We start from the raw sequence: 24275 nt of genomic DNA on the forward strand, positions 1-24275 counted from the left end.
CAGCAAGGAGTGAGTTGGAATAGTCAACTCTAAAGGTAACCAAGGCACGAATGAGAATTTCAGCAACAGAGTTGCAGAGTTTCAGCTGTGGTAGGGACAAAGTTGGGCAATGTTACAGGGGTACAGTCTGATACAGCCAGTTTTACACCCTCACTGAGGTTCAGAGTAATCACCCTCAAAGTTCCAATCAGATTTCTACAACTAACATTGGGCTCTGATTTATATGATCAACCTCCCGCCTGATTTGGATGGTGCCTGCTTGAAAATAGATTCCAGTGGACAAATAGATGTACCAGGTCCCCACCATACTTTCAACCACCAGTTGCTCATATTTCAGGCAAGAAATGTGCAACCGATCATTGCAAGTTCCCTTATTTTCTAACAGCATTAATTGTTCTTTGGTGGAAGTGAAAAGTTTCAGAAGAACATACTGTGATGAAGTTCAATGTTGTAGGAACGGGCCTGCTGGCACAGAAGCGGGCACTGTGTGGGGTGCTAAAACATGTTTTTGGTTCAGAGGTTTCATTGAACTGACTTTTATTCTGTGAGGAATTTCTACCTCTGAGCCACACCTGACCTATAGGTTTCACCCAGTCAGTTAGGGGTTGCGCAGATGTTACAAATTGCACAGGTCTGCCGTAAATAGGCTCTTGGATTTGGTTGCAATGGTCCTTCTCCTAACGGGACCGCGCATCCATTAAAACCAGGAGTACACTTTTAATACCCATTATCAAGTTAAACTATGGCATGACTGGAGGATCATTATAGATCTCTCACATGATATATGATCTTGCATGCTGCTACATGAATTCTGTCATTTTATAGGTTGACTGAAAAGTATCCTAATGGACAGGTTGACTCTGAAAAACCCAACTGATGTATTTTATATGAAATATGAATGAACAGAATAATGTCGCAGCACCTACATCGTCTGTCCAACAAAACCCCCTGCCAGATGTAATGAAAACCCAGTGCCAGCATCAGGATGCAAATGACTCTGTGATGTGCACGTCGACTTCACATTGTCTCAAAGCTTATGCATTATTCAGAAGTAAGCTGTTTATGATGGCTGAAATGGCTGGCCCATTCGGTATTCCATCCAGCAGCCAACCTAAGCAATTTAAAAAGCTTCTGTATCTCTGGGAGTTAACCCTTAATAAGTTGAAATCTACCATCGTAGCAATATCAGAACAATTAAACTAAAATCTCTACTAGGCTGAGTAGGTAACAAGCAGAAAATATTGTAGCAAGTTAACAGACAATCCTTTTCCTCTTTGTCTGAAATAGCAGCCACTACTTTCTGTGCCCTTGGAGACAGTTTTGGAGGTTGGCAGCCAGGAATAAAGCAGAAAACTCCATTGGGTCAGCTCCCTGACCGTGTCCTGCCTCCAGACAAATTTCCTGGGGCCATGGGATTCAGCAACCAGCTCCATGGAGGTAGGCAGTCATTCAAGGGACTTAAAGCCTCACTTAATAGCCATTTTCCCACAACGATGGAACTTTCCAGGCATCAGACAGTATTCCCCCCACCCCCTCCCACCCCACTGAGTCCAGAGCCTGGCAACGATTTGGGCCTCAGAACCTGCTCTCTGTGCTCCAGTGACAAAGTTGCAAAACTGAAATGGCCACAGTTGCAGCCAAAAGCATTCTTGTAATGGCTCTAACAATTCTGGGTTGCCTTTTTTTATGGCATCTTCTACAGCCTTTTGAGAGTGTCTCCATTCTGAGGAGCTCTCGCACCCACTGTCTGCCTCAGCTATGCCGACCTCTTCCAGTGAGGTTGTCAGGCAGCCACTCCTGCGGGCCTTCTCATTGGGCTTCCCTCATCCCTGTTCTGCCTGCCATTCCTAATTGGACAGCAACGTGGAAGAGGCCACCTCACGTAAAGTTGAACTGACGTCCCCACTGCCAAAGTGTGCAGGCTCAGGGCCTGACATCCACAGGAAAATTCAGCCCAAATTTCTCAGTTGACAGCCTAAAATCAGAATTCATTGCAGGGAGATTTTAAGTACTGAAATTTAGGCTGTGTCTTCCTACTATCTTATTTTAGTCAATTCATTCAAATGATCTGGTGAAATTTTCTTAGCACTAAAGTCCCACTTTGCTTAATTCAAATCATTAAATGATCCATTTTTGGTGCAAATGCAGAATTGAATTGTTAAACATATGGCCTGCTTTCAAAATAACAAAAATCCTTAAAATGAATAAATTTCATTTCTAACAAAAGTTCTTCATATATTTTTGAATATTTGTTTGACTAGAGATTAGAAGTAGCTGATTTACAGTTAAGTATAGCCTGGGAGTGTGAAGTTGGCATTCAGATGATATAGCAAAGGGATGCATTTACAGTGCAATAACTTCCTCTTGCTCCAGCATGGAGAGTGAGACTCCCTGGAGTCAGTAATCTCCCATGGTTTTGGTTTGACAGTACACAGCATGTAAATCTAGTGAGGTATCAAACGTAGTTCAAAGTGAGAATGTAGGAGCTTCTGGGGCCTTTTAAAACTGGTTGACCTCAGTTTACATGTTTTTAAAGAAGGGATACTCTCACTGTTGGAAGATTGCCCAATGTAAAGAGAACACTCCCTTGGACAATAAGGTTTGCATTCTAACCAAGCAGGAGTTCAGCAATGCAAACATAATTCTGTCTGGCTGAAATCTGAACTGTAGTTACTGGTGTCAAAGCAACAGCCACAGTGGAGATGCACCCTCAAACATTCTGCGTTATGATAGATGTTAACTCAGCCTGGGAACTTGGTTGGGGAGGGCAAAGAAATAAAGAAACTGCCACAGAATGATGAGTCTGATTGAGAGTTAATGTTAAAAATGTTATCCACTACATTTGTTCTTTATTAGGATGTTATTCCATTGCATGACATCAATAACATACATCTCTCAGTTACATTTACACTCATTCCCATACACAAATTAAGTTAGCTTATATTAAGTTAACAGAAACATTGAATATAAAAGAACAAAAAAATGAAAGCACATGATTTATTCTTTAGCCCTCGGGGAAAAAAACACTCTACATTATAACTTGTGTTTAATGCACAACCATATGAAACAAAAAAAGCACAAACAATGCTGCCTCATATTTTAACATATTTTATTCATTAATACTTTTGGCTCATCTGCCTAGAGACTCTTTCAAATGAAAGAAAATAATGCATGACAAATGCCTTTCAACCTCAAGTATTCATTAAAGGATAGCTTATTTTCTTAAAAACCGAGGTTGTTGTAATGAACAGGCTTGTTTTCTCACCATCTAAATGCTACAGGTTATCAACTTTTCTTTCTATAACACTGCCTTATTCAAGAGGTGATCAGGAAACTCAAATAAGCTCTTTTTCTTTTTTGTTTGTTTTATCTATAGTGCAGGAAATGTTCCTTTCAATTTTCATCTTATCTTTCGTGAATTAGTGAGTACAATATTCTTTGGAGCTTGGACCAGAGCTTACAAATGTATCATTTTAATTTTTAGTTTTTGTAGCTCAAATAAGAAGTCACATCTTTACTGAAGGTATGTTCCCAACATAAAGGCAAAAACACAACATTTCTCTTTAGATTGGAGTGAAGATAACCTAATCTTAGCAATCTCAAATGCTTGCAGTTTATATTTAACTAAACAATTCAATTTTGCTGCATCAAATATCATGCTTTACTGGTATTCAAAACAGGACTACCAACCTTAACGTGGTTCCATCTATCATATGATCATATTCCTTTATGAACAGGTAAGACATATTCAAGCAAGCAGAAAGCCTGAACTGCTCATAAATCAACTGTTGTGTACATCTTTGTTTTGATAAACATATGCATATATTTACATATCTTGCACAAATTAATTTCCAAATATGCAAATAAACTGTAATTAGTGTAGCTGATGATTCTTTAGTTGCTGGCAGTTGTCTGCAAAGGCTGCAATATTGAGCATAGCACTAATTACTAATTTGGAAGAGTATTGTTTTGCATTTGGTCACCTTGATTGCTGCCATCAAGACAGTTCAAAAGTTGAAACAAAATAAATATTAAATAATGATGTAAAAAACAAAGTTACTGTAGTTTCCTCATATTTTAACAAAACTTCTGCAATCCTTCCACAGTGAGGTTTGTACAAAGTTTGGTCATGATGGCTATTTTAATAACATAGGTTAAAGTGGAAGTAGCTCTGGCAGATCTTCTCCATAGCAATATTTTGCAGCAGGATCTCTGTAGTTATTTTCATGTTGAACACTCTGCAGGTGGAAAAATAATTCACATTAGATGGGAAAATATATTTAAAGAGAAAAGCCTGAAACAGGATCATCAAGATGTCTATTTGAGCAGTATTGTTTTCAAACAACATTAGTCCATGGAGACTAGCAGCGTTGCACCATATACCTGCAACCAGTGAAGCCATGAGCAGATTGCAAGGATCAGCTCAGAAAATAAAACATGAATGAAGAGCTTATCCATTCACATTAGGCATAGTGATATTCAGGCAGTGATGTTGTTGACTTTGGGCATGTTCCTATCGAATACCACCCCATACAAACATAGTTTTCAGCAGTTCAGAGTTCAATTTCAGGATATGAGTCTTTCTACAGAATATATTTGTACAAATGGGCATTCAAGAAAATTGAAGGTCACTTGGCCTATTTTGGTAATGTTGAATTTTTTAAATTGAACACAACTTTAATAAAAGTTAGTTCATGACATAGTTGTCCAACTACAAAAGTATAGCTTGTTTCCCACACTTCAGATATGATAAAGTAGAGTTGTTAGAAGTCTAGAGATTGCAAAAAATATATTGTTCAAATAATGGAAAATATAACGGAACGGAATGATGCGTGGCATTGATTTTTATTGTGTTTTGCACTGACTAACTCTGTAGTTGTTTGAAATTAGCTCATTACGAACCTGAGATGATGTTCTGCACTTTGCCAGGCAGAGCTCAAAGTGATCTTCAATTGCTGTAAACAGGTTCTGGAAGGCTTCTGCAGCCCTGTTCAGGAAACGTTCCAATAGAGGTTGCTGAGAATCAGAAATCACAGATTTTAAATGTAGCTCACAATACAATATTTTAAATATTATCCTTTGTGGTACCTTGCTGGGCACATATTGGTTGCCACAGTCTCATACATTACAACAGTGACTATACTTCAAAAGTACTTAATTGTCAGTAAAGCACTTTGGGACACCCTGAGGTCATGAAAGGCTCTATAAATGCAAATCTTTCTTCTTCAAAGTTAATTTCATCTTGTGTGGTATTACAGTTTGCAGTGAATGTCTAATCGACGTGTTACTTTACAGGAGTGTTCTTCAGGCCAATTGCTGCAAAACAATATTAATCTCTTACTGGACTAACTATTCAGTTGGATGCAATATTTCTAATTTCTCATGCTGGACCACTATTGTTAATTTAGTAACAGTTTGATCAGGCCAAATACTCTGAGAGCGTTTTTAAACTATTACATACATAGTATTAACACCACAGACACAGGCCATTCGGCCCAACAGGTCCATGCCAGTGTTAGTGCCCCACACTTGCCTCCTCACACCCAACTTCATCTAAATCTAGAAACTGAAGTAGCTGCATTATTCATTCTGAATGTTGACGTACTGAAAGGTTTACTCACGTTTTGAATGGCTACATTCTCAATCTGTCAAAAGCCAGATGTTTGTATACAGGGAGATGCATTTTCTTACCTTATTTGGTTGTAGGCAACAGGAGACACAGTACTCATACACAGTACAGCAGTCATTGGGCAGGCAGGTATCACATGCATATAATTTTGTACTAGGTGTGTTTACACTGCAGCAGCCATTCACAAGTAAGTCTTTCCTCTCACACACATAGCCTGCAATAAAATGGAGAAGAAAGGGAAACAACTGAAAATCTCGCAGCAAATTTCAAGAGTTGTGCAGCTTGTTCTAAATGGGAGACAATGTCACTATGACAAAGAATACACTTTACTCAGAAGAGTATCAACTCTTTAAAACAAAGGAGACTAATATTAAACAACAGACTAGTGAATCTAAAAGATAACGAGCAAGTGTAAGTGCTTGGTAAATGGAATCTAGGTGATGTCACATTTCCTCACCCTGTTCATCTGTAATTAGCAGTTTACCCTGGATAGAGTTTCGACACTGTGTATATAGCCTGCTGCTGTTCCCAAGGTTGAACCGCACTTTCCACACAATCGGTCGCTGGGAACCTCGAAGCTGCAACAAGTTTCGGTCAAGTACTGTTCTTTCCTCCTGAATGCAATGAGGAAAAGAAAAAATTGCTTAGTTGATACAAAAATATCCTAGTACTAATGTGGCTTGCATCATCAGTAACTTCTGCCAAAATAATCTAAGTACTCATTTAGCATTTGGTACAAGAAAAGTTACACTTGAACTGAAAAGCTTGAATGAAAGGATTTGAATTTACAGTGTCTTTCACAACCTCGGGGCATCCCAAAGCACTTCACAGCTAATGAAATAATTTTGAAGTGTAGTCACTATTACCATGGAGAAAAATGCAGCAATCAATTTGTGCATAGCAAATTCCCGCAAATGACAATGAAATAAATGATGAATTCAACAGTTTTAGTGATGTTGTTTGAAGGATAACTGTTGGCCAGAACACGGGGAGAACTCCTCTACTCTTCCTTGAATAGTGCCAAGGAATCTTTCATAGCAACCTGGATGGGCAGATAGGATCTCATCTTAGCATTTTATCTAAACTAAGGCAGCTCTGACCATACAGCGCTCCTTCAGTGTTGCTCCAGAATGTCAAGTGAAATTGTGTGTTCAAGTGCTAAAGTGGAGCTTGAACCCAAGACCTCCTGACTCAGTGCCAAGAGTGTCAGGATTGAGCCAAGGTCGACACTTAATAATCTGACATTAGAATTCCATATCCTTATATTTCAGTCACTGCTAATACTTCAAACCAGTGTTATCTAGCTCAAAGTAATATCTCAACGTAATTTAAGTGTGGAAGACCAGAATGTATAATCGTACCACTGGAAGATTTTTTTTTTCAAAAGGCAGTTCAAGTGAAAAAATAAGGACTTTACACATGCCTACCTTCACACCTTATCTAATTCTGGTGTAGAATAGGGGCAGCAAGATTTAATTTCACAATTCATAACTATTGTGATAAATCGCAAAGCTAAATTGTAATAAATATTTTGCCCAATTAGCACTTATTTTAACAACAAAATTCATGTATGTTGCATAACTGCAGAAAAGTCATGAAATCTAACAAGGATATTAAGTGATTCTATGGTACACCATCACTGTGCTAAGAAGTCAACAAATTATCTGGACAGAATGTAGAATTTTCAACATCTGTTACATATACAACAGATTATAAAAATGCCAGGATGAATAAATGACAATTTTAATTAAAAACCTTTCTTAAATACTACAGATGATTAAAGGACTCATTAACAGCTTTAGCTATTACCATGATTCATGTTTTCCAAATGTTTGGGCATCCCATACATTAACTTTCACAAGAAATTATAATTAAAATACAAACCCAGCAGACAGACTCACACTTTTCTTACCAGAATCTTTGCTGATATATTACCTTTATTTTAGTGATGATAGCTTCATTTGTACAGACTGGCTACTGTATTTATAGTGTACATACAAAAATACACCATTCATTTTGAAAAGGGAGGAGCCTATCTAATTTTGACTGCTTTTGTATTCAAATAAGGTACAAGTAAATTTAGTTAAGACTAAATGACAGCATCCGAGCATGAAACCGATTTCTGTTTCTGTTATCACGTTCATGCTACAAGAACCAAATATAACCAAAGGATAGTCACTTCTAAATACATTTTAATGGGTGCAACATTCAGGATTTGGAAACAAAGGCCGTGATCTTAAAAAAAATTGCCACGATCAGCTACTTATGCACCATGTTTGGGTAAAGCAAAGCCCCTCAGCATTCTAATCCCAGCTGCAGCTTCCAAGCACTCTCATGGGCAAGTAACTTGAAATAATACATGAGTTTAAGGAAAAATGGATTTGGCTGCGGTAGCCTCCCATCCACCTGCAGCCTGTCCCATTACACTGGCAGATGTGGTGCAACAACAGATGCAATAGTCCCATTATCTACATCTATAAATCCATTTTTATCTCAGGCTAGATAAGTCAATTTGCCTGGAATACATTTTACCAAGTTACAGTTTTAAAAAAAATTGCAACATTTTGTTTTCCTTTTCAAAAATAAATTTAGAGCAAATTTTGTTATGAAATGCATCAGCCACTAAACAGTCTGCAAAAATTAATTCAAATAATTTCAAATTCAAGGTGAATTAATTAATTCTTCAGACATCCTCACACTACTCATATTGTTAGCATAAAAGTCTCCGCCTTATTTTGAAAAGACCTAAATACACTCCTTCCAAGACAAAAGCAAAAGACTGTGGATCCTGGAAATCTGAATGGAAATATAAACTGATTAACAGAAATACTCCTCAGGTCAGGCAGCATCTATGGACAGAAACAGAGTTAACATTTCAGTGTGAGAGCGGGCAAGACTAAGAGTGGACCCAGAGGCTTAAAAGAGCACATGAGGGGGTGAGATAGAGAGCAGGCCTAGTGTTGATGGTGGTAAGGCTCAGTCTGTGGACAGAGAGCACACCCAGTAATCCTGCTACTGGTGGGGCTCAGTCTGCGGCCTATCCACATTCGAAGAAAATGAAGTGTAACGTCACGGGGCCAGATAAGTGATTGCTTAGTGAGTATTTTGCTCTTTTATCTTTTAAGAACTGGCACAAATTATTGGTAAGGTTTTATTAGTAGTAAGGTTTTAGAGTAGCAATTGTAAAGCTTATGGGAGTAGTAGCATTTATTAATTAAAATATAATAAATTAATTAACACATAATAAAGGTGGCAGGGCAGATGTTGTGGTGTGTCTGCAGAATTGTGAGAGTTCCTAAACACCAGCGTGATCCAGGGCAAATACATCTGCAGTAAGTGTCAATGGCTTGAGGAGCTTCGGCTCAGAGTCATTGACCAGGAGGTCAAGCTGCAGACACTGTGATACAGCAGGGAGGGGGAAAGTTACCTGGACACAGTAGGTGGTCACAACTCCTTAGGCTAGGCAGATCTTTAGAACTGGTCACTGGTCAGAGACAGGAGGGTGCGACAGTGAGTCAGGCAGGTAAGGGGATCTAGCAGGTAGTGATGGAAGAGCCTCAGGCCCTGAATTTATCCAAAATGTACAATGTGCTTGCTACCTGTGTAGATTAGGAATAGGGCTGGATACCTTTCAAGTTGGGGGTGGGGAGCAAAGAGGAATGTGGTAGTGATAGGAGACAGTATAGTCAGAGGGATAAATATTCTCTGCAGCTGTAACTGGGAGCTCCGAGGATTGTGTTGCCTGCCCAGTGCTAGGGTTAAGGACATCTCCACGCAGCTGAAGAGGAAGTTGAAGTGGGTGGAGGAAGGATCCAGTTGTCGAGGTCCACATGGGAACCAACGACATAGGTAAAACTAGGAAATATGTTCTGCTAAGAGAATTTGAGGAGTTAGGATCCAAACTAAAATGCAGAACATCAAAGGTAATAATCTCTGGATTGTTACCTGAGCCACACGCCAATTGGCATAGGGTCAAGTAGATTAGAGAAGTAAACATATGGCTCAGAGAGTGATGTGGGAAGAAGGGGTTTCAATTCATGGGGCACTGACATCAGTACTGAGGGAAGAGTGGACTATTCTGTTGGGATGGGCTCCACTTGAACCAGGCTGAGAACCAGTGTCCTGGTCAATCATATAACCAGGGGTGTGGACAGGGTTTTAAACTAACAGCGGAGATGCAGGGGGCTGGAAAAGCTTCGGGTGAAGGGAGATTTAGAAATCCAAAGAAAAAGGTCAAGGCATCGGAGGAGTATAGCAATGTTGGTAAAGACAAGCAGAATGGGACTGGGAGCGGCAGTGAGTTTAACAAAAATTGTACATCTCTAAGGTCATTCCAGGGAATAGAAGTAAAAAAAAGGAAATTGAAAGATCTTTATCTGAATGCAAAAATCATCAATAGGTGGATGAACTAGTGGCACAAATAGAGGTAAGCAAATGATTTTGATCTAATTACCATTACAGAGACATGGTTACAAAATAATCAAGGTTGGGAAATAAATATTATTTCCAATGGGCAAGATTTTCGGATCGTTGGGCAGGTGCGGTGAGTGGCCCAGGCGCAACTGGGAAAACGGGCCACCACCCGCGATCAGCCCCCTACCTCGATTTTACACTGGCTAGCCAATTAACAGACAGCCAGCGTGAAAGGCGCACTGAAAGTCCCAGTGCTGCCAGGTTGGGGGCGGGAATAGGGCGAGCATTGAAGTCAGCATGGGAGCGGGGGAGCATGCAATGAAAAATCCCTAAAGACACAGAGCTGCTGAAGAATTTTAAAGCCAAAAATAAACATTATAAAATTCAAAAAAAAATTTCCACCCGTAAGAATCACTCACCTAAACATATTGATGATAAAAATTCTGCCCAAACATTTTTTTTTAAAATTAATATCGGAAACCTCATCCCATTCTTGGGTGAGGTTTCCTCAAAAATCCAAAGGCCACCTGGCCAACTCACCCGCCCGCCAACCGTAATGTTGGACGGGCAACGAAAAATCCAGGTCAATTACTACATTAATGGCCTTAATAGGCCTCTTAATTGTCGGCGGGCATGCTGTCGACTCTCGCGCACGCCTGGCCAACAACCTGAAAATCCTGCCTAATATTTCAGAAAGACAGATGAAATGACATAGGAGGAGGGGTAGCCCTGATAGTAAAGGATGATATGAGGACTTTAGTGAGAAAGGATCTGGCCTCAGAAGATCATGAAGTAGAATCAATATGGGTAGAAATTAGAAACAGCAAGAGTCAGAAAACACTGGTGGGAGTAGTTTACAGACCCCCTAACAGTAGTTATACCGTTGGACAGAGCATTAAGCAAGAAATTATTGGAGCTTGTAACAAAGGTGATGTGATAAGTGCAGGGGATTTTAATCTTTACATAGACTGGGACAATCAAATTGGCAAGAACGGTCTAGAAGATAAATGTTTTCATGACAGTTTCTTGGACCAATATGTTTTGGAACCAACTAAGGATGAAGCTATTTTAGGTCTAGTATTGCATAATGAAACAGGGTTAATTAGTACACTTGTAGTAAAAGATCCATTAGGAAATAGTGATCATAATACCACTGAATTCAAAGTTAAATTCGGAACTGACATAATCCAATCACAAACAGGAATCTTAAACTTAAACCATGGAAAAACAAAAACTCAGCAAGAAAGACACATCTGCGGCTCATTCAGGAAGTTAGGCATAGTATTAGTTTTTAAAAAAAGGCTTACACTATTGCAAAAAAACAGTAGCACGTCTGAGGATTAGGTGTTTTAGAAACCAGCAAAGAGCAAAGAATTGAGAAAAAGGATAAAAATAGAATGAGAGTAAACTAGCCTGTAATGTAAAAGAGGTTGAAAGAGATTTTATAAGTATATAAAAAGAATGGGAGTTGCTAAAGTTAATGTTGGTGCATTGGAATCAGAGACAGGAGAAATCATCATGGGGCATGAGAAAATGGCAGATGCAGTGAACAAATATTTTTTGTCTGCCTTCACAGTGAAACATGCAAGTGTCATTTCAGAAATAAACGTGGGGCTAAAACGGGTGAGGAAATTAGGGAAATTAATATCAACAGAGAAAAAGTATTGGAGAAAATTAGGAGATTAAAATGCACCAAATCCCCAGGGCCTGTTGGCCTACACTCTAGGGATCTTTAGGAGATAGCTGCAGAGATAGTAGATGCGCTGCCTGTGATTTTCCAGAATTCAGTGGATTTGGGAACAGTCCCATCATACAAACTAGGAGCACGAGTAGGCCACTCAGCCCCTCAAGCCTGCTCCATCATTCAATAAGATCATGGCTGATCTGATTGCAACCTCAATTCCACATTCCCGCACACCCCCTGATAACCTTTTACCTCCAACATTCCATCTGCCTTCCTATCATTTGCAGTACCTGAATACTAACCTTTTGTGATTCATGTTCCAGGACATCCAGATCCCTCAGTACTGCAGAGTTTCACAATCTTTCTCCATTTAAATAATATAATGCTTTTCTATTCTTCCTGCCAAAATGGACGGGTTCAAATTTTCCCACATTATAATCCATCTGCCACTTTTTTGCTCACTAACTTAACCCAAGTCTCTTTGTAGACTTCCTATGTCCTTCTCATAATTTACTCTTTGACCTATCTTTGAGTCATCAGCGAATTTAACAACCATATATTTGGTCCCTCCATCCAAGTCATTGAAAAAGATCGTAAGTAGTTGAAGCCCGAGCACCAATCCCTGTGGCACTTTACCGGCTTGCCAACACAAAAATGACTCCTTTATCCCTACTCTCTGCTCCTGCTGGCTAACCAATCCTCTAAACATGATAGTATGCTTGCCCCAATGGCACGAACACTTATTTTGTAATTTGGTGTGGCACCTTATCAAATGCCTTTTAGAAATCCAAGTACACCACATCTACAGGTTCCCCTTTATCCACGTTGCTTGTTACTGCCTCAAAGAACGCTAATAAATTAGTCAAACATTATTTTCCTTTCATAAAACCATGTTGACTCTGCCTAATTGCACTCAGTGCCCTGCTATAAAAGTTCTTAATATTAGATTCTAGCATTTTCCTTATGACAGATGATGGGTGAACTGGCCTGTAGTTAGCTGCTTTCTGTCTCCTTCCTTTCTTGAATAGAGGAGTTACATTGCTATTTTCCAATCTGATGGGACCTTTCCAAAATCAAAGGAATTTTAGAAAAGTAAATTCAATGCATCTACTATCTGCATCTTCTTTTAGCACCCTAGGATGCAAGCCATCAGGTCCTATGGCTTATCAGCCTTTAGTTCTAATCGTTTTCTCGGTACCCTTTTCCCTGGCAAATGTAATTGTTTTAAGTTTGTCCCTCCCTTCCACCTCTTCATTTACAAATATTTTGGGGATGTTATTTGTGTCTTCTATCGTGAAGCTGGACACAAAATATCTGTTCAACATTTCCGCCATTTCCTTATTTCCCATTAATTCCACAGACTCACTCTCTAGAGGACCTACACTCACTTTAGTTACCCTTTTCTTATTCAAATACTTGCCGAAATGCTTACTATCTGTTTTTATACTTCTAACTAGCTTTCTCTCGTACTCTAACTTGTCCCTCCTTCTTACTTTTTTAGTCATTCTTTGCTGGTTTTTAAATTTATCCAATCTTCTGACCTACCACTAATTTTTGCAGAATTGCACAATTTTTCTTTCAATTTGATACTATCTTTAACTTCCTTAATTAGCCACAGATGATGCATTCATCCCCTAGAGCAGGGATGGCCAAAGTTACTGAACCCAAAAGCCGCATACAATAATCTTCAGATGTTCAAAGGCTGCAAGACATGAACAAACTTTGCACAAGCTAATTATTGCTAGTAGAGGTCTTATGGGTCTCCATCCTGGCTGTTAGTCTTTGCAAATCCTGGCTGAAATGTTATCAAGGCTGTACTAAGGAGCTCCATCAGATATTGATTTGTAAGGACTACACGATGTTTCAACTTTCCAAACTTCATTAAGAGTACAGCCATTCACAGCAGTATGTTGTGCCAAAAATTGAAATGAGTCACCTACTAGTTTTCTTGAGTTGAGGATATTTTGTTTCTGGCACTTGCTTCCATTATTCAATTTATGCATCATCTTTAAACCCTGGTCCTCCTGGAAGTCCAATAGTTCCATTTCTACAGCAGATGTTTTGATAAGCAGGGTTTCCAGAATTGTTGACCACATCCACTATGAATGGGTTTACAAGAAAAGCGAAGCAGGATCTCAACCTTCTGCAAATCATCAAACCTGGCTCAAAAATTATCAAGCAGTCCTTGTAATTTATTCCTGTATTCTTCGAGTTTGTGATTTTTTACTTCAGTATCAGGAAATCTGTTTACCCTCCTTCTGAGATGGGGAAAGTGGTTAAAGTTTCTTGACAGCATGTCTGTTTGCAAAAGCTTTGCTTTATTCTGGAAGCTGAAAACTGTCCGAGTAACATCATAAATAATCTTATCCTTCCCCTGGGGTGTCAAGTTGAAAGTTTGTAGATGTTTCATAATATCAGTAAGAAACATCATGTCCTGCATCCATTCGTCATCTTCCAGCTGTGGATAGGATCTTTTCTTTTCTTCAAGAAAAGCAATGATAGGCTCCAACAGTTCCACAAACCTATTCAAGACATTGCTGGTTGACAGCCACCTCACAATACAGCAGAAAGAGACGTCATCAGGCTGGTCTTCAAGATCCAGCTCTTCAATAACATTTTTGAGCTGTCAGTCAGTCTTCCCATTTCAGCGGATGAAATTGACAATTTCAAGGACCACTTTCATAACATTTTCATACTTGAAGTATCTGTCTGCTAGATGTTCATGATGAATGATGCAATGAATAGGGAAAAACTCCAGAAATTTGGGATCACTTTTCAAGCTCTTTGGCCATGCCAAGCAAGACACTACTGCTCCAAAGAGGCACCTTTGCCCCAATAGCCCACAGCATGGAGTCACCAACTTGAGTATTGCTGAAAAAGAGGCATGTCAAAGTTTTTTGTCTTATATTGCAAAGTGTCCTAATGAATATAAGGGAAAAACAATTTATACTGTATGAGAAGGGAGTGCTAATTCGTCAGCAGGTGGACTCTGATTGGTAGAGGCACTGCCATGAAGAAAGCACCAATTGATGGTGACTGCCAGTTACTGCCAAGCATTGTTTGAACTCTGTTAACTGTCAGTCACCATCAACTGGTGCATTCTCCATGGCAACGCCGCTACCATTCTGAGTCCACTTGCTAACCAATCAGCACTATCTTCTCATAAAGTATAAATTGTCGTTTTTCCCTTATATTGGTATTCTTGCCAAGTATCATGACAAGCTTTGACGTCTCTTTGTTCAGCAGTACCCAAATTCTGTACTGCCAAACAGAGTTACCAACCTTTGGCTGCCTTCTTGGATCTTCAGGTCTTCTCCTTAGCCCTCTTCAATTACCAGGTCTTCTTCTGAGCCCAATTCACTTAAAGTCTGCTTCCTGCAGCGCTTTCTTTAATTGGAGACAATTTCTCCTTTTCGTAATAATAAGCATACGGTATGCTTGCCTTCATTGGCAGGGGTATTGAGTATAAAAGCTGGGTAGTCATGCTGCAGCTGTATAGAACCTGGGTTAGGCCACATTTGGAATATTGCATGCAATTCTGGTCACCACATTACCAAAAGGATGTGGAGGCATTGGGAGAGGGTGCAGAGGAGGTTTACCAAGATGTTGCCTGGTCTGGACGTTATTAGCTATGAGGAGAGGTTGGAGAAACTCAGATTGTTCTCACTAGAGTGACAGAGATTGAGGGGCTACGATAGAAGTTTACAAGATTATGAGTGGCATGGGCAGAGTAGATAGTCAGAAGCTTTTTCCTAGGGTGGAAGAGTCAATTACTAGGGGACATAGATTTAAGGTGAGAGGAGAAAACTATGAAGGAGATGTGCGGGGCAAGTTTTTTATGCAGAGGGTAGTGAGCGTCTGGAATTCGCTGCAGAGGAGGTGGTGGAAGCAGGTACGATAGTGATGCTTAAGAGGCAGCTTGACAAATACATGAATAGAGGGATAGGGACCCTGGAAGTGCAAAATGTTTTAGTTGATGGGCAATATGATCGGCACAGGCTTGGAGGGCCAAAGGGCCTGTTCTGTGCTGTACTTTTCTTTGTTCTTTGTTTGTAACTCAACTGGGACTTGTTCTTGTCCCTTGTCTCTTTGCCCCTGCCTCTGGGACAGTTCTTCGGACCTCTCCCTGTCCCCCTTCTCTTGTCTCTTTCTCTCTGGACAATTCCTGACTGTGGCACTCCACACCCTTCTTTTTTCCTTACCCACATATGCACAAGGCCTAAAGAATTAAAAGCTGCCACTGCATCTCTACTGACCTACCTCATACCTATTTTCCTAGTTCACTTTAGCCAGCTCAATCTTCATGCCCTTGTAATTGCCTTTATTCAAGTTTAAAACACTAGTCTTACACCCATTCTTCTTCAAACTAAATGTGAAATTCAAATCATGTTATGGTCACTGTTACCAGGCATGTGAGGTCATTTACTTTGAGATCATTAATCAATCCTGCCCTCATTGTACAACATCAGGAAAAGAATAGTCTGCAGTCTCATTGGCTCTAAAATGTGTGTTGCTCTAAGAAATTGCCCCAAAAGCTCTATCAATTCATCTTCTAGACTACCTTTGCCTTTCTGGTTTGTCCAATTTATATTAGATTAAAATCAATCATATTTATCGCAGTGTCCTTCTTAGAAGCCTCCATTGATTCTTCCTGTATACCCCTTCCTACAGTGTCATTTTGTTAGGAAGCCTATAAACTACTCCCATTATATGTATATATATTTGCAACTTTACATTTTGTCAACACCCATGTATATACCCATGTGAATTATAATTTCTTCAGCTCACACTTCTTACGACTTCTATGTGCTGCAATCTGCAAGGCTTCAGCAGAGCTAAAGATAGGCTGCCCAAATCCCTGCCCTGACTATTGGGATACTTTTGGCCTAAGCTCTTGGGTGTGGGGCCAGATTTGGGCATCAGGAGTCGAGGCAACATGACAGGTGCAGGTTGAAAGAGGAAATCAGGTGAGGCTGAGAGTAGGAGTGCTGTGAATGGAGTTCCCACTTCCATGTCTCCTTCTGCCATGAACCCTCACCTAGACCAGTGCCACATCATTTGTACCACACCACTGCAGACCAGTTTGATGAAGATCAGTGACACATTGTAAACCCACAGATAAGGAGAGTACTCCATCACACTCCTGGCTTGTGCCTTGTAGATGGTGGACAGGTTTTGGTGATTCAGGAGGTGAGTTACTCGCCGCAGAATTGCCAGCCTCTGACCTCTTCCTGTAGCCACAATATTTATATGGCTGGTCCAGTTCAGTTTCTGGTCAATGTCAATGACAACCCCAGGTTGCTGACAGTGGGGTGTTCAGCTACAGTAATGCCATGGAATGTCATGGGGAGATGGCTGGATTATCTCTTTTTGGAGATGGTCATTGCTTGGCACATGTGTGGTGAAAACGTTACTTGCTACTTATCAGCCCAAGCCTGAATGATGTCCAGGTTTTGCTGCATATGGGCACAGGCTGCTTCAGTATCTGAGGAGTCGCGAATGGTGCTGAACATTGTACGATCATCAGAGAACATTCTCACTTCTGGCCTTATGATGGAGGGAAGGTGATCGATGAGGCTGCTGAAGATGGTTGGGCTTAGGACACTACCCTGAGGAACTCCTGCAGTCATGTTCTGGGACTGAGATGATTGACATCCAACAACCACAACCATTTTCCTTTGTGCTGGGTATGGAGAGTATTCCCCTGATTCACGCTGACCATTAGCCATCTAATCAATGCTCTCCACCTGTATATCCTTCAACCTCAATCGATACAATTAACAGGTGTAAGGAGTGATGTGAAGGAAAATGCTCAGTAAAACATAGTGAAAAGACACAGAGGTTTAAAACACAGGATGAAAGTACAGAAGTAAATGTTCTCATTTTTCCTGACCTGATTAGGTAATTAAGCCACTTCCTATATTATGTCCATGACCAGGCACAACATTCCTGCTACTTCCAACCACAGCTACTTCCAACCACACCATGTGATGAGAGCCACGGGTTTCTTCCTCCCATTGCTGGAGAAAGTTCTTTTTCCTCCTCATCCTCACTGCACCCAGCAGGAATTCTAACAAGCTTTCATTAAGTTTGAGTGCTGCCCTTGCTCCAGGTGCATCATTCATTCTGAATACCTCCAATTTCCATTTGTGGACTGTCCCTTTAAATACAGCTGAGACTGCATCATGTGGGTATGAGCCTGCCAGCTGCATAGCAAGGGGTTGCGAAACAGAAGTTAAAACCAGTTGGTACAATTGATTTGAGATCATAGATTCCAACCCAAGTTGATTTCTGGGTTTCCCACCCACACCCACGTGGAAGCCATTTTCAGATTAATATCAGGGTCTATGTTTCTCTGCACAGTCACATACTGATCAGGATTTACGGTTTCACAGCAACATTGAGGTTGCAGTAAAAATGCATGGTTTATGTGTTCATTCCTGTTGGGGTATATGGAGCAGTCTTCAGTTATCCTATTACCTGTAATAGGTGCGATCAATATGCTGGTGAAGAGGGTGAAGTCAAGTGTGCAGCCATTAATGAACTTTGTACACAAATTGTGAATTTTTAACTCTATTTTCTCTTGTTCGTGGCATATTGGTACGCACCTATAAACTTCTTACTAATCAAAAAACAAAGGAAATTCTTGCTTTTTTGCCCAAATTGTGAACAGCTCAGACCTTTTTGTTCAAATCTTGGCCATGTCAGGCACTGGACTCTTGTTCTTTTACCTCTAGCAAAACAGCTCAAATCCAGCTGAGCTCAAGGGGAGTAGATAAAAACATAGCACAGAATGACATTCAACCCATTAAACTCACTCACTTCCATTAAGGATGTATATAAATCACTCTGCTGCAGCCTGTAACCAAACTATTTATTTCATGAGTAAAGTTCTGCAGAAACACTGCTCAATTCCCAAAGGTAATCAAACTTCACATCATTCAAACCTAACTGTAGCCGTCCACAGGCAAACTGTTCTCTATTCCTGCAGCAAGGGCACCATTGTGAAAATCTGATCATCTTGGCGCATATTTAACCCTGTACCATTCAAAGCTGATTATTCTTTCAGTTCCTCCTGAAGTTGATTGACCACATCAGCTGCTATCGGTAGCACTCTGCTCTGCATATCCACTACTTAGATATACATTGCTTCTCATCTCAGATCTCATTTATTTGCTCATTAACCCAGAATCAACATTCTCCATTTCTACATCTAACATTATCTATGCATCTCAGGATTCTGAAGATCTGGATCATGGTCTCAGATACATTTTTTTAAATTTAAAACAAGCTCAGCTCCACTGTCTCTCCTTAAAAGAATTCCAGTACAGTATGACATATTTCCAAACCCACTGCAAATTTTATTGGTTGTCTGTGGTGTTCACAAGTACTTTTAGTATCCCATAATATATTTTCAAACATTTTCACCCATGCAGATGCCATGATCTTTGGGATAATTTACAAATTTATACACAACTTCTTTCTTTCAGTGCTAGAAATGGCTTTTGCTATGCTTGGATATAGTTTCTGTGTTGACTTTTAAGAAACAAATATCTGAAACCTGACCTATTCTCACTCCCAACTCTTTAAGGATTCTTGGCTGGATTTGAGCTGTTTTGCTAGAGGTAAAAGAACAAGAGTCCAGTGCCTGACATGGCCAAGATTTGAACAAAAAGGTCTGAGCTGTTCACAATTTGGGCAAAAAAGCAAGAATTTCCTTTGTTTTTTGATTAGTAAGAAGTTTATAGGTGCGTACCAATATGCCACGAACAAGAGAAAATAGCCGAGGATACCCTTAAGACACTTGAGGTTTATTTTCCTTCACAAGTGGCCTCTATGAAGACTGGATGAGAATTTCTGGATCTGGAATTTAGCTAGTATATTATAAGGCTTTTATCCCTTCTCTCAGAAACATCTTTAAACAACAGCAACCTGTGTTTAATATAGAGGCTTTTGGCATTGAAAAATATCCAAAGATGCTTCAGAGAAGAAATGTCAGGTTAAAATTGATGTCAAGCCAAAGGCGATATTAGGAAGGTGACCAAAAGTCTGGTCAAAGAGGTGGTGGATTTTACGGAGAGTCTTGAAGGAGAGAGACGTGTAGGTTTATGGAGTGATTTCCAGAGCATACACAGCTGAAGGCACAGTTGCCAACTGTACAACAAAGAGAGTGGTGGATGCACAAGAGGCCAAAGTTCACTTTACATGTAACAAATTACTCTGGGAGAGAGGTGGTGCATAGTGATAATGTCACTGGACGTGTAATCCCAAGGCCCAGGCTAATGCTCTGGGTCCTGGGTTCAAATCCTATCATTACAACTGGCAGAATTTAAATTAAATTAATAAATCTGGAATTGAAAGCTAATCTCAGCAATGGTGGCCATGAAACCATCATTAATTGTTGTAAAAACCCATTTGGCTAACTAATGTCCTTTAGGAAAGGAAATCTGCTGTCCTTTCCAGTTCTGCATGTAATTCCAGATCCAGAGCAATGTGGTTGACTCTTAAATGCCCTCTGAAATAACCTAGCAAGCCATTCAGTTCAAGGGCATTTAGGATGGGCAACAAACATTGCCATTGCCAGCAATGTCTACATCCCATGAAAAAATAAAAAAAGTCATTGCTATTATTTACCTGAACGTAGTAAGTCTACATTTGCACATAGTAAGGCATCACTAGTGTTGATTGGGGGAAGAATATTTATCAGGTTATCAGAAGAACTCCTAGCTCAGTTTTATATATTACCTTGAGATCTCTAATATGCACTTACCCCAATGGACAAACTTACAATTCGTCGCTTAACAGCTCATCCAACTGTGCAGCATTCATTAAGTATTGCACTAAATTGTCAGACTAGGTTATGGCACACATCCTGAGTCGAGCTTGAAACCCAACTTGCTGACGCAACAATGTAATCAATTGAGCTAAACGGATAGTGTAGAGGCTACTGGAAAGATACATTTAACTTTGCACTCACCTCAGTATTTCTATGCATCCCCTGAAATCCGCAGTCTTTAATACAGCCCTATTTTGGATTTCTCTTCATGCTATACAGAATCAGCCTTTATTTTGCTTCTTATTTTCTTCATCCCTTCTCTAAATCTTTATGTTCATAGGGCCAATTTCAGCTTGGTTTCTACTGGATTTTTCTTCCTCCAGCACAGGGCCTCTGTTACGCTTGCTTTTGGTCCTACCACAGGGGTCCATTAGTCAGTCTCTCTCTAATTTCTTCTGCCTAGCTCAAGAGCTTCTTTTCCTCTCTCTCTCTCTCTCTCCATTGTTCTTGCAAAGGATCAGTTACTGACTCTCTTCTGCCTCCAACACTGTCTTTTGGCCCCATTCAAAATTTTGTGCTGCTCTCAGTCTCTTCTACAACCTGGCAGGCTCAACTTGTCTGGCTCCTATTAACATATTAATAGCTGTGGGAAGAGTGATCTAAAGGAGCTGCATTTATTTTTAAGAGTGAAATTATTTGTATAAGTAAGTTATTGTTGCTTTAACCAGCCAAGGGCAGATACTGGTCCCAATCACTTATCATTCCTGCTTCATCATTAGAAGCCAAGCTTTCAGCCTCTTAGGCTATGCTCCTTTTCTCACTGTGTGAAAACAGTTCTCCTTACATTGCCTCTGGTTCTTATGCCGATTGCCTTAAAACTGTATTCTTTGGATACTGATAAAAGAAATGGACTTGGTAAAAGAGCACTATGGATTCAGCATGACATTCAACAATTTACCATTGCTGAATGACTCACCATCAAAATCCTCAGGGTTGCCACTGACCAGAAGCTCAAATGGACCAGCCATATAAATAACTGTTTTTCCAGTAAAGGAAAGGATATGAAAACATATATTTTACAGAGACAGAAGAAGCAGTTTAAGAACATGTCAACAAAGAATTAAGGCCTTGGTCTCCCACAGCAGACACACTGATCATTTTAAACTTCCAGTTGTATTCCCCAAATAAATTTGTGCAATTTAGTAATCTTGGAAACCTTCATGTCTTCAAGTCAATAAGACCCTATTAATTAGAAAAATATTTCAACATGGGTTGATGCTTACCCCTCATACCCTGAAGAGTTAAAAACATCTTATATGGGGTCTGGGGAGACATTGACCTGTTCAAGGTAAGGGCACTGACAGGAATAAGGGAAAGGAGGCACACTAACCTGTCTCAGGGCTCAAGGACTAATTTGGATGGGGGCAAAAACCTATCTCAGGACAGTGGGTTTGAGGATACTGACCTGTCACGGAATATTGGGTCCGAAATTACTGATTTATCTAAGGATAGGGAGGAGTTGGCATTGACCGTTCAGAGTTCAGAAGAGGGAAAAGCACACCAATCCGACTCAGGGCAGGAAGGAGGTACTGAGCAGTCTCAGGGACTTAGGGGGCAATGTTCCATTTCTGGTTTGGTGTGGAGGCACCAATCTGTCTCAAGTCTTTCAGATAAGGAGGGGGCTTAGCCTATCTTAAAGTCCAGGGAGGGGTGGGCAGTGATCTGGATCAGGGTTTGTGCATGGGGCGGGCACCCACCTCCCTCTGGGCCCGGCAGGCCCCCGCCTCTCTCTCTGGGTTTGGCGGACCATGACCTCTCTCTCTGTGGGTCTGGCGGACACCCGCCTCCGTGTGGGTCTGGCGGACACCCGCCCCCTCCCCCTCCGTCTGGCGGACACCCGCCCCACTCCTCTCTCGGTCTGGCGGACACCGACCGACCCCTCTCTCGGTCTGGCGGACACCGACCGACCCCTCTCTCGGTCTGGCGGACACCGACCGACCCCTCTCTCGGTCTGGCGGACACCGACCGACCCCTCTCTCGGTCTGGCGGACACCGACCGACCCCTCTCTCGGTCTGGCGGACACCGACCGACCCCTCTCTCGGTCTGGCGGACACCGACCGACCCCTCTCTCGGTCTGGCGGACACCGACCGACCCCTCTCTCGGTCTGGCGGACACCGACCGACCCCTCTCTCGGTCTGGCGGACACCGACCGACCCCTCTCTCGGTCTGGCGGACACCGACCGACCCCTCTCTCGGTCTGGCGGACACCGACCGACCCCTCTCTCGGTCTGGCGGACACCGACCGACCCCTCTCTCGGTCTGGCGGACACCGACCGACCCCTCTCTCGGTCTGGCGGACACCGACCGACCCCTCTCTCGGTCTGGCGGACACCGACCGACCCCTCTCTCGGTCTGGCGGACACCGACCGACCCCTCTCTCGGTCTGGCGGACACCGACCGACCCCTCTCTCGGTCTGGCGGACACCGACCGACCCCTCTCTCGGTCTGGCGGACACCGACCGACCCCTCTCTCGGTCTGGCGGACACCGACCGACCCCTCTCTCGGTCTGGCGGACACCGACCGACCCCTCTCTCGGTCTGGCGGACACCGACCGACCCCTCTCTCGGTCTGGCGGACACCGACCGACCCCTCTCTCGGTCTGGCGGACACCGACCGACCCCTCTCTCGGTCTGGCGGACACCGACCGACCCCTCTCTCGGTCTGGCGGACACCGACCGACCCCTCTCTCGGTCTGGCGGACACCGACCGACCCCTCTCTCGGTCTGGCGGACACCGACCGACCCCTCTCTCGGTCTGGCGGACACCGACCGACCCCTCTCTCGGTCTGGCGGACACCGACCGACCCCTCTCTCGGTCTGGCGGACAACGACCGACCCCTCTCTCGGTCTGGCGGACACCGACCGACCCCTCTCTCGGTCTGGCGGACACCGACCGACCCCTCTCTCGGTCTGGCGGACACCGACCGACCCCTCTCTCGGTCTGGCGGACACCGACCGACCCCTCTCTCGGTCTGGCGGACACCGACCGACCCCTCTCTCGGTCTGGCGGACACCGACCGACCCCTCTCTCGGTCTGGCGGACACCGACCGACCCCTCTCTCGGTCTGGCGGACACTGACCTCCCTCTCTCGGTCTGGCGGACACTGACCTCCCTCTCTCGGTCTGGCGGACACTGACCTCCCTCTCTCGGTCTGGCGGACACTGACATCCCTCTCTCGGTCTGGCGGACACTGACCCCTCTCTCGGTCTGGCGGACACTCACCTGTCTCAAGGTGCTGCTCAGGAAGTAGATGAGTGAAAGGCCGAACACCACGGCGAGGACCCAGCGCTTCCTCAGCACCTTGCGCCACACCATAGAGAAACACTGCACCATCGGCTCCACTCTGATCCGCACTACCAACCCCAACTCATTGCAATCGCCGGCTCCCGATCAGCGATTCGCTCGCCTGGATCCGGCCGGCCCCGGCCACCGCCGTCGAGCCAGCGCTGCCCCCTCCGCTCAGAAACAAGAGACAAACCGGGGATGCAATCCCGCCCCGGGACTGGCGTCCGATTGGACCGCCTTCGCCGCTGGGCGTTCGATTCTCTACATTGACTGGATAATCTAGCTGTCAATCAAAACTGCAGCGTGCACGTTACGTTCTGCGTCATGTGTGTCAAAGGTTAAATAAGTCAAAACAAAGGAACTGCTGTCAGTCATGGTGAATGTGGCTGGAGAGAATGATTGGGGGTGAGGCTCAAACTCTAATA

The 24275-nt window shown here is 42.4% G+C and overlaps 2 protein-coding genes across 4 annotated transcripts in view; one reads left to right on the forward strand and one right to left on the reverse strand.

Annotated features, from left to right (window-relative positions):
- Positions 1–2811: 2811 nt before the first annotated feature.
- On the reverse strand, positions 2812–24041 carry spring1 (SREBF pathway regulator in golgi 1). The gene is made up of 5 exons (XM_041202583.1): positions 23788–24041; positions 6087–6243; positions 5692–5843; positions 4903–5016; positions 2812–4238 (listed from the first exon to the last, which is right to left on the reverse strand). The coding sequence occupies exons 1-5, from the start codon at positions 23896–23898 to the stop codon at positions 4155–4157; spliced, it is 618 nt and encodes a 205-aa protein (XP_041058517.1). The 5' UTR covers positions 23899–24041; the 3' UTR covers positions 2812–4154.
- A 155-nt stretch (positions 24042–24196) lies between these two features.
- The window catches only part of rnft2 (ring finger protein, transmembrane 2), a 52326-nt gene continuing 52247 nt past the window's right edge, over positions 24197–24275 (forward strand). For 2 of the 3 annotated variants that reach the window (XM_041202580.1, XM_041202582.1), the window contains exon 1: positions 24200–24255. In XM_041202580.1, coding sequence (XP_041058514.1) covers positions 24231–24255 — 25 coding nt within the window. In that variant the 5' untranslated portion in view covers positions 24200–24230. Of the gene's footprint in view, positions 24256–24275 lie in introns of all 3 variants that reach the window. The other variant, XM_041202581.1, reaches the window with a different exon arrangement.

Source organism: Carcharodon carcharias, chromosome 13 (genome assembly GCF_017639515.1).
Source record: "Carcharodon carcharias isolate sCarCar2 chromosome 13, sCarCar2.pri, whole genome shotgun sequence".
Classification (NCBI taxonomy): domain Eukaryota; kingdom Metazoa; phylum Chordata; class Chondrichthyes; order Lamniformes; family Lamnidae; genus Carcharodon; species Carcharodon carcharias.